This window comes from Neoarius graeffei, chromosome 12, assembly GCF_027579695.1.
Source record: "Neoarius graeffei isolate fNeoGra1 chromosome 12, fNeoGra1.pri, whole genome shotgun sequence".
Classification (NCBI taxonomy): Eukaryota; Metazoa; Chordata; class Actinopteri; order Siluriformes; family Ariidae; genus Neoarius; species Neoarius graeffei.
This window is the reverse complement of record NC_083580.1, coordinates 74,538,779-74,552,487: the sequence shown is the minus strand read 5'-3', so window position 1 is coordinate 74,552,487 and position 13,709 is coordinate 74,538,779. Positions and strand designations below refer to the sequence as shown.

Here is a 13,709-nt window from a genome sequence, read left to right as displayed (position 1 = left end):
AGTTTTGGTACCACAATTCAGGAAAGGTGTTTTTTTTTTTTAAATAAAAAGTGTGTATGATATTTACAGACTGAATTCTAAATTCAGTCCAATCGTGATCGACAAATTCAGCCACTTCCTGCTGTTATCTATCTACTGAATATTATCCGTCCTTTTGGATAATCCTGTGCGTTTCTGTATAAGTTTGGAAGCGTATTTCTATCTCGATCCGAGACAGACATGCAGGACAGAAGGTGAGGCGCTCGCTCGCTCGCTCGGTCTCTCAACGCCACGTCACCCTTTCAGGTGCGGACTCTGCCATCCCACATGACTCTGGATGCAAATAAGGCTTCATGCAAATCAGAGTAACAGCAAGCTTTGAAAGGTTTTTCATGATTTGGAAATCAGTCAGGAAGTCTGCGTCCTTTCTTTCTATCTACAGCAAAAGCCAACGAGGAAGATTTTCCATTACGCAGTCTTGTTCACAAAAAACAAACAGGAAGTAGTCACGTATAATTAGCGTTCACAAAATCCCTTCTCATGCTTGTAATTGTATTAATATACAGTTCTGTGCAAAACCAAAAATGACTAAAAAATAATGTAATGAAATGTTTTAAGGTTAAAAAATACTATAAGTAGTAAGCTGTAATAAATGAAACAGTCAATATTCGGTGTGAGACGACCCTTTGCTTTAAAAAAAAATTGCTTTATGCGGAAATGAGCTGTAGGTTTTACTGAGCATCTTACAGAACCAGCCACAGTTCTTCTGGACACTTTGACTGTCAGACTCACTTCTTCATTTTGCACCAAAAAAAACCAGTAGCCTTCATTGTGTTTTCTTTCTTAATTCGAATCTTATGGAATGTGCTGCTCAGATATAGACTTTTTTTTTCTGTAACATTTAATTTTGTGCTTGGGGGGGAAAAAAACCCCTGAATGTTTGGAACTCTAAAATGTTTTTGTAATGTTTTGACTTGTTAATGTAGAAGTCATAAAATAGAAATCTATAACAAAGTTTGAAAGAAAAAAAAATAGGGGACTAAGACTTTTGGATAGTTCTGTATTTAACAGTTATTCCATTAAATCGAGTTGTACGTGAGCTGATAACTGACAAGTTGCATAGCACTGAGCTGGTTATAATCCATGTACGATGAGATTGAGTGGAATAACTATTTGATTCTATCCACATTCACTGGATTTTGAGAAATGGAGCATTTTTATTTATTTTTATTTTTTGCATATTAGATAAATTAAAAACTTTACACAAAATGTCTGGGAAAATAATTTCTGCTTCGAATGTAAACAAACCGGCAAAATGACGAGCAATTTGTGAAAAATGCTATAATAATAATAATTCTTGAAAAGTAAAAAAAAAGAGACTTTCTTACCATCAAATACTTTCATTCCATATTTTGTTGCTTCTTTTTTTTTGGTATTTTTTTGAGGTTTTGTTTTCAATAGTTTTTCTTTCATCCTCGGTTCAGCAACACGCTCCGCCATTTTTTTTCCTCTACTAACGGTATATGAGCTGATATCCTAGTAGTAGAGTAGCCAATAAGAGCGCGCGATTGCTCATATCCAGTGAATGTGGATAGAATAAATATGTGATATGTGTGAATCAAAGCATTAAAACTGAACGCTTGTTCTAGGTGTTTTGTTAAAGGAGACCTGAAGTCATTTTTAAACTTGCTTTATTTCTTGATTAACGTGTTATTCAATTACGTTTTCGGTTTTAGTAACCTTATATCGTGACTCGTATTGGCAAATAATTGCAATTAAATATTATACTTATCGCCCCGTTCGGTTTTTAACCATGTTGAATTTAGTTCGTTTGGCCCACGGGAGGCGTTGCTTATCCGCACGATCTTCACGAGACTTGTGCGAGACTTCAAACGTGAAGCGTCAGCCAGGTGTCAGTGCCGCCATTTTGAAAACTGTTTTCCAAACGAAATGTTGCACAAAAACGAGTTTAAATGACGATTACTGCCTACTTTTTTCAAACTTTCCTGATCGCTATCAAAACAAACAAAACTTCTGGTTTGATTACATCAGCGTTCGAAAGAGAGCGCGCACGTCTTTTGACCATGTTGGCAGATGTCGGTGACTTTGATTTCCGCTGTACGTTTTACTTCCGTCCTACGACGTCTCGCACAGGTCTCAACGAATCTCGTTTACGGTCGTTGCTTTGACATACGGACTGATATATTACAGAGCATGTTTCAAACACTCATAACTTGCTATAGCAGCGACAAAATAGCGATCAAAAATGCATTCCGATATTTAATAAAATGAGAAATAGAATTTTGAGAATAAAAAAATTTGCCTTCAGTTCTCTTTTAAAGGTCTTGTTGTTGATATTATTATTATTATTATTATTATTAACACGAGGTTTCCTTTTTCAATCAGGAGTCTGGCAGTGGGGAGGATGATCGCCGATCTCAGCCCAGAAGGTAGACAAATAAATAAATAAATCTCTCACGATCTTTTCCAGCTTTTTATCCCCCCTAGATGTACCCAGTAATTATATATCGAAATGGACAGAAACTTCTCTTTCTGTATGCATTGAATTGTGTTGCGTTTCAACTTCCTGCCCGAATGTTTACGCCTCTTTCTTATAATCCAGATTTCTGACTGGATAATGTGACCAGTGTCAAAAACCTTCTCAGTAGAACACGAAGCTTTTGGGGAAAAAAAAAATAGATAACGTGCAATATTCCTGGGAGGAAACCTGGTTTGATGGTTTTCTGGGTGTGTTCTTGTGCCACCAGGGATCCGACTCTACTTCTTCCCTGAACTGCACAGGTGTCCAAAGCGAGTCTGTTTGTTTGTGACGTCGCCTCGCGCCGCATTATGTCCCACGTATTATGTTCGAGCATCTGTATTGTGTTGTGCTGACCTCACACCTCAGTGCTTCCCTTCTGTATCGCATCGCCTTCGACTGAACAAGCGAGTCCAACCAGTCTCGCCGTTTACTCAGGTTTCTTATCTGTGTCACAATAAAAAAGCAATTTGCACCTTTAAAGCACTTGGCGTGTTGTGTAAATCAAATGGTGCGAACCCTCAAAAAAAAAAATTAATTCCAGCTTGTAATGCAACAAAACAGGACAAACACCTTTTGCAAGACAGGGTATGAGTTCCAATGAAGTTAATATTTTAATGCAGCCTGGTTAATAACTTTTCTAAGTTAAAACTACACATTTTGTACAAGATGTGAGAATTCCACCCCAGTTCCGTCACAAGTAATCGACTAAATCTCCAAACTCGCAATTTCCGACTGCCAACACGCCTCCTGACTTTCACCAGTAAATCAGATATCGCTTCACTACTTCAGAAGAGTTTATAGTAGAATTTAATGATCAACCAACACAGATGCATTACATCTATAACACTGACTATAGTTCACTGTTTTGAGAATATAATTACATCATAACCTCATGCTCAGTAACGCTCCGCTAGGTGATTAGCTTGTTGTATCCATGTTGTTTTTACACTTTTCCGAGCTCAAAAATCCACATCGTTCAGACTTCCCGCTTCAGAGTTAACCCTCTCCGCCTGAGAGAATTTGATTACTGTATTTTTCCTGTCAGGTTTCGAAAGCGTCCTTGGTTCAGTGACCTCACCGTCAGATATTTGAATATTTTCTTGGTGCTTTCCTCGAATATCACGACAGGGAGTTTCTTTCCTGTTCTGATTCTTCATCTGAGAGAGTTTTTCAAAGCTTGTCCATTTCTCAGACTCGGGCTGGGGGGGGTTATACTGTTGTTGTTGTTTTTTTTCCCTTTTCTCTTTTTTTTTTTTAAAACCTCTGTCCGTCCATCCAAAACACCACCCTTTTTCTCAGCAACCACAAATCATAGCCACTTGGTATTTGGTACCAAACTTTAGCTTGGGGTTCTATACCATGTATACCATTTTCAAGTCTGTCGCACGTTGACTTCCTGTTTACCGACTGAATGTATTTTACAAAACATATAGCGTGGATTTACAAAATTTTCCTAACACCTTTCTCAGTAACTACAAATCACAACTGCTTGATATTTTGGTACGGAGCCTCAGTTTGGGGTTCTATACCGTGTGTACCGTTTTCAAGTCTGTCGCACATCGACTTCCTGTTTACCGACTGGATGTATTTACGAAATGCATACCGTGGATTTTGACGCTGCTTCAAGAAGCAAAATGCTATTTCAGAATGACGGTTTACCAGGATGCTGTTTGAAATCCCTGGGGAGAGACGCTGCTCTTTACTGACTCGTTTCAGGGTTCGTTATTTGTTGAAGTCAACATTCATAATAAGCGTCCTGTTCCTTCGATCGCTTGCGGTCTGATATAAGTCAAGTCAAGCTTATTTGTATAGCGCTTTTAACAATAAACATTGTCGCAAAGCAGCTTTACAGAATTTGAATGACTTAAAACATGAGCTAATTTTATCCCTAATCTATCCCCAATGAGCAAGCCTGTGGCGACGGTGGTGAGGAAAAACTCCCTCAGACGACATGAGGAAGAAACCTCAAGAGGAACCAGACTCAAAAGGGAACCCATCCTCATTTGGGCAACAACAGACAGCCTGACTATAACATTAACAGTTTTAACATGAAGTCAGTTTCGTTGATGTTATAAACTCTTCACTGATGGAAACTTGAGTGCAAAACTGTTCATGACAACTGCAGTCCTAAAGTTAGCAAGTCAACTGTAGTCCTCAGCCATAAAAGCATTACTGTAAGAGTCCAGAGCGTCCTCCAGGTATAACCCTCAACTGTCCTCATGGGGCCGTCCTTCACAGGAGCGGTGCGATAAAACTCCGCCCAGACACAGGGCACCAGGATGGATCAAGCAGATCCGAGGAGCAGAAGAGGCCAGCATCTCAATCCCAGGACCAACATGTAACTCAGAGGGACAGATTGGGGGGGGAGAGAGAGAAAGAAAACACATGTTAGGTATGCCCTAAAAATGACAAGTATTAAATCTGTGTGGTAGGCTCGCAGAGACGAGAGTCTTGACATCAGGCATAACACACAACAATGGCATGTTAATATGGTTAGAAAAAAAAAATATATATATATATATCATGACCTGCTCTGGCTGGATGCTTGATTGGGTGATGGGAGCACACTCCTCAGCAATGATGAGATGCAGATGGGACCCTTAGGGCTGGCCAAGACAATTCAGCTACATTTCACCGGGTCTGGGACATGCGACAGAACGTCCGACGGCCGATTCCCTGCAGGCTACGATAGCCAGTCGAGGTCTCCACCCTCTCCACCAAAAGATTTCCTGTTGACTCCATGTAACTCAGAGGGACAGATTTGGGAGGGGAGGGAAAGAAAACGCAGGTTGTTAGGTATGCCCAATGTCACCTGAATAAGTAGGAACAGTATACATATTACATATAAGCGAGAGTGGGGGGGATACACAAGTGAGCAGTAGCTCACAGTTGATCTTGTTTTTCCACTTTTCCGAGCTCAAAAATCAGCATAGTTCAGACTTCCCACTTGAGTTAACCCTCTCCGCCTGAGAGAATTTGATCACTGTATTTTTCCTGTCAGATCTCAAAAGCGTCCTTGGTTCAGTGACCTCACCATCAGATATTTGAATATTTTCTCGAATATCATGATGGTGAGTTTCTTTCCTGTTCTGATTCTTTATCTGAGCGAGTTTTTCAAAGTTTGTCCATTTCTCAGACTTAAATTAAATATTTCCTGCATATTGAAGCTTAACATTTTGATGCAACAGCAACCTTGGCTCACATCTTTCTTTTTTTTTTCTTTCTCTTTCCACGCACTCGCAGTTTGTAACCCGGTCACGCAAATGCGTTTTTTTTTTTTTTTTTTGAGTGGTCACTAGGTTAGGAGCAACAGTGTCATGAGTGTTGCTTCTTTTGCTGTTCCACCCAGATATGTAAATATGTTCCAGTGCGACTTTACATTGGAAATGGCCGCATTTACTTTTTGATTTTCACATCTACAGGACGTATTTTGCTCACGTTAACGATTTCTAATATTTATACAGAAATGTCAGTAGTGTTGTCATTTCAGAGTTCAGTGACACATTTGGAAGTATTTTTCTTCACAAACTATAATTTGTGTGTTTTAGAAATAACCATACATGTTGTCATATCTGTGAAGATACTCAGTCATCCAGGTACATAGTAATCTGTGGTTGGTAGAAGAGAGCAACTGGACTTGCTTGAAAATCTTGAAGACGTTTCGCCTCTCGTCCGAAAGGCAGCCTCAGTTCTGTCTGTCTAATAGGGAGTATCAGGTATTTATCCTCTCATGGATCATCATAGAATCCGAATCAGAGTGCTGATGGCTGCATTGTAGGTGGCTGATAGATGTCATAGACCCCCACCTCTGTTCAGTGATGGTCGTTCCAGGTTGACAAAAATGAACGATCCTCTCTGGCTAAGATGTCTGCCAGTTTTCTGGAAGTCCTCTCATACTCCCGCACCAGTCGAAGGGAACTCATCCCAAAGTGCGTAGAAACATATCTGTGAAGATACTCAGTCATCCAGGTACATAGTAATCTTTGGTTGGTAGAAGAGAGCAACTGGACTTGCTTGAAAAGTCTTGAAGTCTTGAAGATGGCTACAATGCAGCCATCAGCATTCTGATTCGGACTCTATGATGATCCATGAGAGGATAAATACTTGATACTCCCTATTAGGTGGTGTTTACATTAGACCGTATCCGTATCGTTTTCGTTGCGGATGCACTGTCCGTGCACATTAAAACGCCGGGAAACGACTCCACAGGCGGAACAATTTGAATCCGCCAGGGCCCACGTATTCAACCCAGTACGTATCTGATCCGGTGCTGTGTAAACATTGAGGAACGAGGATACGCAGTGCTGAGCTCTAGCTGACGTCATTATTGGACAACGTCAGTCACTACGTTTACATGCACATAGAGAGAATCGAATTTCTGCCGTTGCTCGACTGAAATCGAAGTTCAAAATGCCATGTATACACCTTAATTCGGCTGAAATTGAACCGAACTTGATTTCTCGGAATCGAGCTACACGACCTAGTTTATGCGATTTCTGCCGAGCTACTTTGTGCATGTATACCCTATCGAGCTAGTTGTCGAGCTACTTCCGGAAGTGACGAGTGACGAGACCACAAGCGGGAAACACAACAGCCTCGGTCGGCATGACAACAGTAGTAGCGAGCAGCAGAAGAGGTCAGGAGGAACAAACGAAGAAGAGAAAATGTGGATGTAGAGCTCTCTGAAGTGTGGGTGGAGCACAGAGGACGGCAGGACAAAGCTTCTGGTACTAATAGGCTTTTTATTGTCAGACTTTTCAGTTTAACAGCCTACTTTTATTCTTGAGAGAAAAACACACACACACACGCGCACGCGCTGTGTTCTAGTCCCGGGATGAGCTGTCCCCTCTGCCTCCTTAAATAGGGCGCGGTTACTGGGAAGACACACAAACACAGGTTAATTACCGTCAGGTGAAGTGATTCTGCCACTCACCTTCCCTGGCTCCGCCCTCCTGTCACAGACCGGCGCTTGACCACGCCCCCACTGCCACAGGCAAGCAGAAACGTGCACTTCTGGAGCAGTGAGGAGAAAGAGTTCATGCTTATTCAGCTTAAGGAGTTGAATATATTAAAATTCATGGACGGGAGAAAAACGCGCAATGGAGAACACGGAACTGATAACTTTGTTTACACTCTTGAATAGCTCTTCTTCATGACGACAACCGGAAGTGTACCAACACGATGGGGCGTGTTGCGCCACCTGTGGCTCGGGTGCACAATGCACCTCACACAATAGCCCGATTTCATTGTGTGCATGTAGGATTGGATTTCTCTGGCACCCTGCTGGGACCTTCAGCTCGATTACCGACAGCAGCTCGATTTGGATGTGCATGTAAACGTAGTCACTGTGACATCCACCTTCCTGATTCGCTGGCGTTGGTCATGCCACGTTGGTCATGTGATGCGACTGCTGAAAAACGGCGCGGACTTCACTTCCTGCTATTTGTGTGTGTGTACGCGAATCGTTTTAAAAACGTTAATCTGATGATCCGCTGATTCGAAATAATGTAAACAGGGCCTTAGACAGACAGAACTGAGGATGCCTTTCGGACAAGAGGCGAAACGTCTTCAAGACTTTTCAAGCAAGTCCAGTTGCTCTCTTCTACCAACCACAGACATACATGTTGTCTTGCGTGTTAAATTAATCACTTCCATTTAGCGTCTATAGAGAGGATATTACATGGTGGTGCGAAGATATGAAGTTTATCTTCAAGTGGTGAACGTATATTTTTCAGCACCAGAAGATAAACTTCATATCTTTGCACCACCGTGTAATGTTCTTTATATTATATGGACACATCCACACAAAAAAATGCAAGTTAATCAACAGAATTTTAATTTTGAACCGGTTCGCCATTTTGACTAGTCAGTGGGAAAACAGTGAGAGTGACGTCATCGGAGTGAAACATCAGGGATTATTATACACACAGGACACTTTTTTTTCTTGATGGAATAAAAATGTGTGTTCTGTTCCTTTCTGGCGGGTTTCATTCATTTGGTTTGATAGCATGTAATATTGTTAGCATGTCGCTAATCCTACGTGTATTACGTCAGTCTACCCAATGGAGAATGAGCGTTGAATATGGCTTATGATATTGCATGGTTGTCAAGACAACATGTCAGATGTCGGAGACATAAAACTTCCGCGCTAGCGAGCAACTGTGACAGTTTGTAAACAAACATGGCCGCCAGGTTTGCTTTGTTAAATATGGAAGATTTGGAGAGAATTTTGAAAGAGAAAAATGCGTTGAAGACCCGAAAGGAATGTGTATGGATAACAATATTGGCTGGCTTTTTTTCATGGTATATCAGATATATTCCATTCAGCTACTCGTCTTCGACTCGTTCAGTATCATGCTAGCCGAATGGAATATATCTGATATACCACTCAACGCCAGCCAATATTATGTAAATGTCACGCAGATCCGCGATGTATTTAATTTGAAAAATGCGAGTTTTTCAAGCCGACGTGCGATTTTCTTTTTATTATATCGACACATTCACAAACAAAAAGTCCCCAAATTTATCAAAACAACTCATTCATCAATTTCCTCACGAGTGACAGATAGGGATTTATGTCCCGGTTTGGGTTCTCCATGTCCCGGATGGAGCTCAGATGAAAAATACAAGTGGTGTATTTCCCAGTAAAACACTCATGTCTGTGTAATATATTCATTTATCAGATGATTTAATCAGAATCCAGTTATAATAAAGAGCTGTTAAAGGACCCAGTGGCACAAAAACAATTCCACTAACTGACCAGAAACTTGACCTTGATTTAATTTTCATACAAATTATTACATTCAGCAACTTAATTGTTTTTTTTTTTTTTTTTCTCTTTGTCTTTATGTTGTGATTTTATAAGCAGAATGTGAGTGCAACAATTTCTTTTTGCTTTCCAGACTATAGGAATTGCGGTCTAGAAATGTAAGGAAGATATGCAGGACAGAAAACACTGTTGTTATTGGAAAATAATCAATAACAAGGTGGCATGGCGCAGCCTGATGTGAAGTGGCGTTACTTTTATATCCTGTGGAAATACATATATGTTATTTACCAGCTGGGAGGTCCGTATCGTGAAATACCGTGACCGAGGTCTTGAAAGTACTGAGCGAGACCCTCTGGGCCGAGGTCACGGTATTTCACCATACGGACCGACCTTAAGCTGGTAAATAATTGTATTTATTTTTTTCTTTACCAAATTCTAACAGGGGGTGGCACGGTGGTGTAGTGGTTAGCGCTGTCGCCTCACAGCAAGAAGGTCCGGGTTCGAGCCCCGTGGCCGGCGAGGGCCTTTCTGTGCGGAGTTTGCATGTTCTCCCCGTGTCCGCGTGGGTTTCCTCCGGGTGCTCCGGTTTCCCCCACAGTCCAAAGACATGCAGGTTAGGTTAACTGGTGACTCTAAATTGACCGTAGGTGTGAATGTGAGTGTGAATGGTTGTCTATGTCTATGTGTCAGCCCTGTGATGACCTGGTGACTTGTCCAGGGTGTACCCCGCCTTTTGCCCGTAGTCAGCTGGGATAGGCTCCAGCTCGCCTGCGACCCTGTAGAAGGATAAAGCGGCTAGAGATAATGAGATGAATGAGAAATTCTAACAGAAAACGAGAGCACCCGAAAGGGAAAACCGAGCTGAGCCGCCATTTTGAATCCTCATTCACAGCTGTAATGCAAATGGCTTCCTCCTCAGTATACAAGTGCACTTCCATGGCGGGAAAAAAAACTACATTTTGCCGCCTATGTAGTCCCCTATTTATACAAAATTGAGTCATTTCAGGATTCGGCCATGTTTTTGCTCGGCGTTAGCAACAGTTAGAGGTTTTAAGCTTTCTCCTGAAATGTTTTCTTTTATTTCTTCTTCCTCAGGGTAGTAAAACTCGCTTTCGCTGTGAAGACTGTCGTTATCGCTATCCATGCCGTAAAATTAATGCTATTCTCCTGATAAATGCTGGCAAAAATTTATAAGATTTTTTGATAAAAATCTTATAAATAAATCTTATAAAAAGATAAATGTTGACAAAAATTGCTACCATGTTTGTTGTTGTGAATGCGCGAGTCGCCAGAGGTCCGTAACTGGGGTCCGTACTGTAGGATACGGACCTGCTCACCAACCAATCAGAGCGCAGGATTTGATGGAAACCGGACCGTGAAAAAAATAATGTTGATTATTTGCCTACAATAGCACATTATGCAATGTTTCTTTTCCTCTAATCACAGCAATTTGGGAACGATTACCATTTTATATTTACTAATAAACAACACGCTGTTTTTTTTGTTTTTTTTAAAATTAAAAGTCCATAATCAAGAATAATGATTAAAATGTCATAGCGTAGCTCGCAAATTGATTTTACTAATGACATAATTTGGTATGAAGGTTATATTTGCCAGCTACATCCTGTATATTTATATAGACATTATGGGGGTAACGATACACTGAAATCATGATTTGATTGGATTGACGATACTGCGTTCACGATTCTATTTGGTTTGATTCCGAAGAAAACGTGAGCAAAATTTGCTTGATGACAAATTGTGACCGAAAAGACTGCTTTTTATTTCTGTATAATAAACAATGCACAAGAATGTGCATTTTTGGCAATATAATATGAAATAAATTAAAAATGGCTATGAACAAAGGTTTAATATTGTCAACAATATGTACTACAGGTTTTAAATGATTGACTGAATCATAATAAGCTTCACAAAAAGAGCTCCAAAGTAGGTTAAACTGTCCGGTTTCTGCAGCTTCTTTCTCAGGCAGCGTAGATTACAGAAGAGAAGGGATGGAGTTGTTTAAAAGCTACTGAAAAGCTCTTTTTAGCAATGATAACGCAGTCATGTATCCCTGTAATGCATGATGCGTGTTGGTGGTTGCAGTCCGGAGCTGTCTTGTACGCTGTAGCGTTACAGTTTCCCTTCACTGGAACTAAGAGACCTAAACCTGTTCCAGCATGACAGCGCCCCCGTGCACAAAGTGAGCTCCATGAAGACATGGTTTGCCAAGTTTGGACTGGAAGAACTTGAGGTTCCTGCACAGATTCCTGACCTCAACCCTACTGAAGCACCCGAGGCCTCCTCACCCAACATCACTGCCTGATCTCATTAATGCTCTTGTAGCTGAATAAATAAATAAATAAATAAATACAAATTCCTAAAGCCACACCCCAAAATGTTATGGAAAGCCTTCCCAGAACAGCGAAAGCAGAATAAATCTGGAATGGGATGTTCAACAAGCCCAAATGATTTGTGATGGTCATGTATCCAAAAACGGGCGGCACGGTGGTGTAGTGGTTAGCGCTGTCGCCTCACAGCAAGAAGGTCCGGGTTCGAGCCCCGTGGCCGGCGAGGGCCTTTCTGTGCGGAGTTTGCATGTTCTCCCCGTGTCCGCGTGGGTTTCCTCCGGGTGCTCCGGTTTCCCCCACAGTCCAAAGACATGCAGGTTAGGTTAACTGGTGACTCTAAATTGAGCGTAGGTGTGAATGTGAGTGTGAATGGTTGTCTGTGTCTATGTGTCAGCCCTGTGATGACCTGGCGACTTGTCCAGGGTGTACCCCGCCTTTCGCCCGTAGTCAGCTGGGATAGGCTCCAGCTTGCCTGCGACCCTGTAGAACAGGATAAAGCGACTAGAGATAATGAGATGAGAACCTCTAATTACATGTGCTTGCATGTTGTTGTTTCGCTGACGGTTCAGTCATCAGGCATGAAACGAAAATGCAGAAATGATATGATGGAGTATTTTGAACACCAAACGATAGTTTCTCCTTTTTGACAGAAACTTTTAGACCGACTATTATTAACCTAATAGTTTTGGTCAAATCAGGGGTTTCAAGCTGGAGGAGGATCTAGATTGTTACCAAATAGAAATAAAATACAAATATAGCTATATACAAATATCGAAATGTGCTGATTTAGCGACAATGAGTCGTTCTGTAGCCTAAAAACGTTGGCCCTGTATCAGTGTGAGTTAATGCAGCATGCGAAATGTAATAAATTCAAACCGAGGTAACATGACTAAGTTGATATATTTATCCAGAAACTGCTGCTCTGGGATTTACATACACAACAGCCAGCAGAATTTGCACAGAATGATCCAAAAATAATCAGTTCTGGGGAAGGAAATGTCTCGTTGGTGGGAGAGGTCAGAGGAGAACAGCCAGACGCATTCAAGCTAACAGGAAGTCCATGGTAACTCAAACGAGATCTTCAGTGACGGCGTAGCTCACTCCAGCCCCGTCTAGTCCAGAAGGAACGATCTAAAGTGGGTCACCTTATGGACGCAATAAATGTTGCAAGCTATGTATAGACGCTATATCCACCCTAGGAATACCGACCTATTTGTCAGAAAGAATCCAAAACGGCGAGGAATTGACCGAGTAGAAGCGATTTTTGTTGAACTGCTGTTGAATTAAGGCTTAATTCATCCATAACTTCATTAATAATGGTAATGAAGCAAATCTGGGTAGGAGTTCTATGCACCCTAGGTTCCCCTACCTTCATGCCAGAAAGAATCAAAATCGGTGAAGAACTGAAGGAGAAGAAGCAATTTGTGTGGAAACTGCTCGTTAGGGATTGATTAATTACTCCATAGCTTCATTATTAATTGCAATTATGCAAATTTGGGTAGAAGCTATTATATGCACCCCAGGCAGACCTACTGTACCTTCCTGCCAAAAAGAATAAAAATCAGTGAAGAATTGAAAGAGAAGCGATTTTCGTGAAATGTGAACGACGCCAGACGGACAACGAATGACTAGCAACGCACGACGGCATAAACTCATCACCTGTCAGCCGGATGAGCTAATAACCACTCTTTACAACCGTGGTGAGCAGAAAAGCATAACTCCTCAAACCTAAAAGCAGTGGCTGATATTTTTATTTTTTTTCTTCTAGACAATGGAAACAAAAGAACAGAAGAGGTTATGAAAGAGGATGGAGGTTGAACTGATAGTTGTTTTTTTTTACTATTAATATCTTGGCATATTTCATTATATTTGACCGTTTTATTATAATTTATCATTTTTGCACTGATGAAGGCACGAACTCTTAATCTTGTCAGTTGCAATTAATTGAAATAACAGTGAAGTGTGCTGTAAAGGTGTGGAAACTTTTTTGAGCGTCGTTATTATTGTGCAGTTTGTAGTGCTTGCTTAATTAAGCTCGGGAATGAAGGTTTGTTGTTTGATGTCAACA

The 13,709-nt window shown here is 41.1% G+C and overlaps 1 protein-coding gene across 3 annotated transcripts in view; it reads left to right on the top strand.

The window, feature by feature from the left end:
• Positions 1-13,709, top strand: part of ssh2b (slingshot protein phosphatase 2b) — a 74,033-nt gene that overhangs the window by 8,333 nt on the left and 51,991 nt on the right. For 2 of the 3 annotated variants that reach the window (XM_060936400.1, XM_060936402.1), the window contains exon 2: positions 2,386-2,429. In XM_060936400.1, coding sequence (XP_060792383.1) covers positions 2,386-2,429 — 44 coding nt within the window. Of the gene's footprint in view, positions 1-2,385; positions 2,430-13,709 lie in introns of those variants that run through there. The other variant, XM_060936401.1, reaches the window with a different exon arrangement.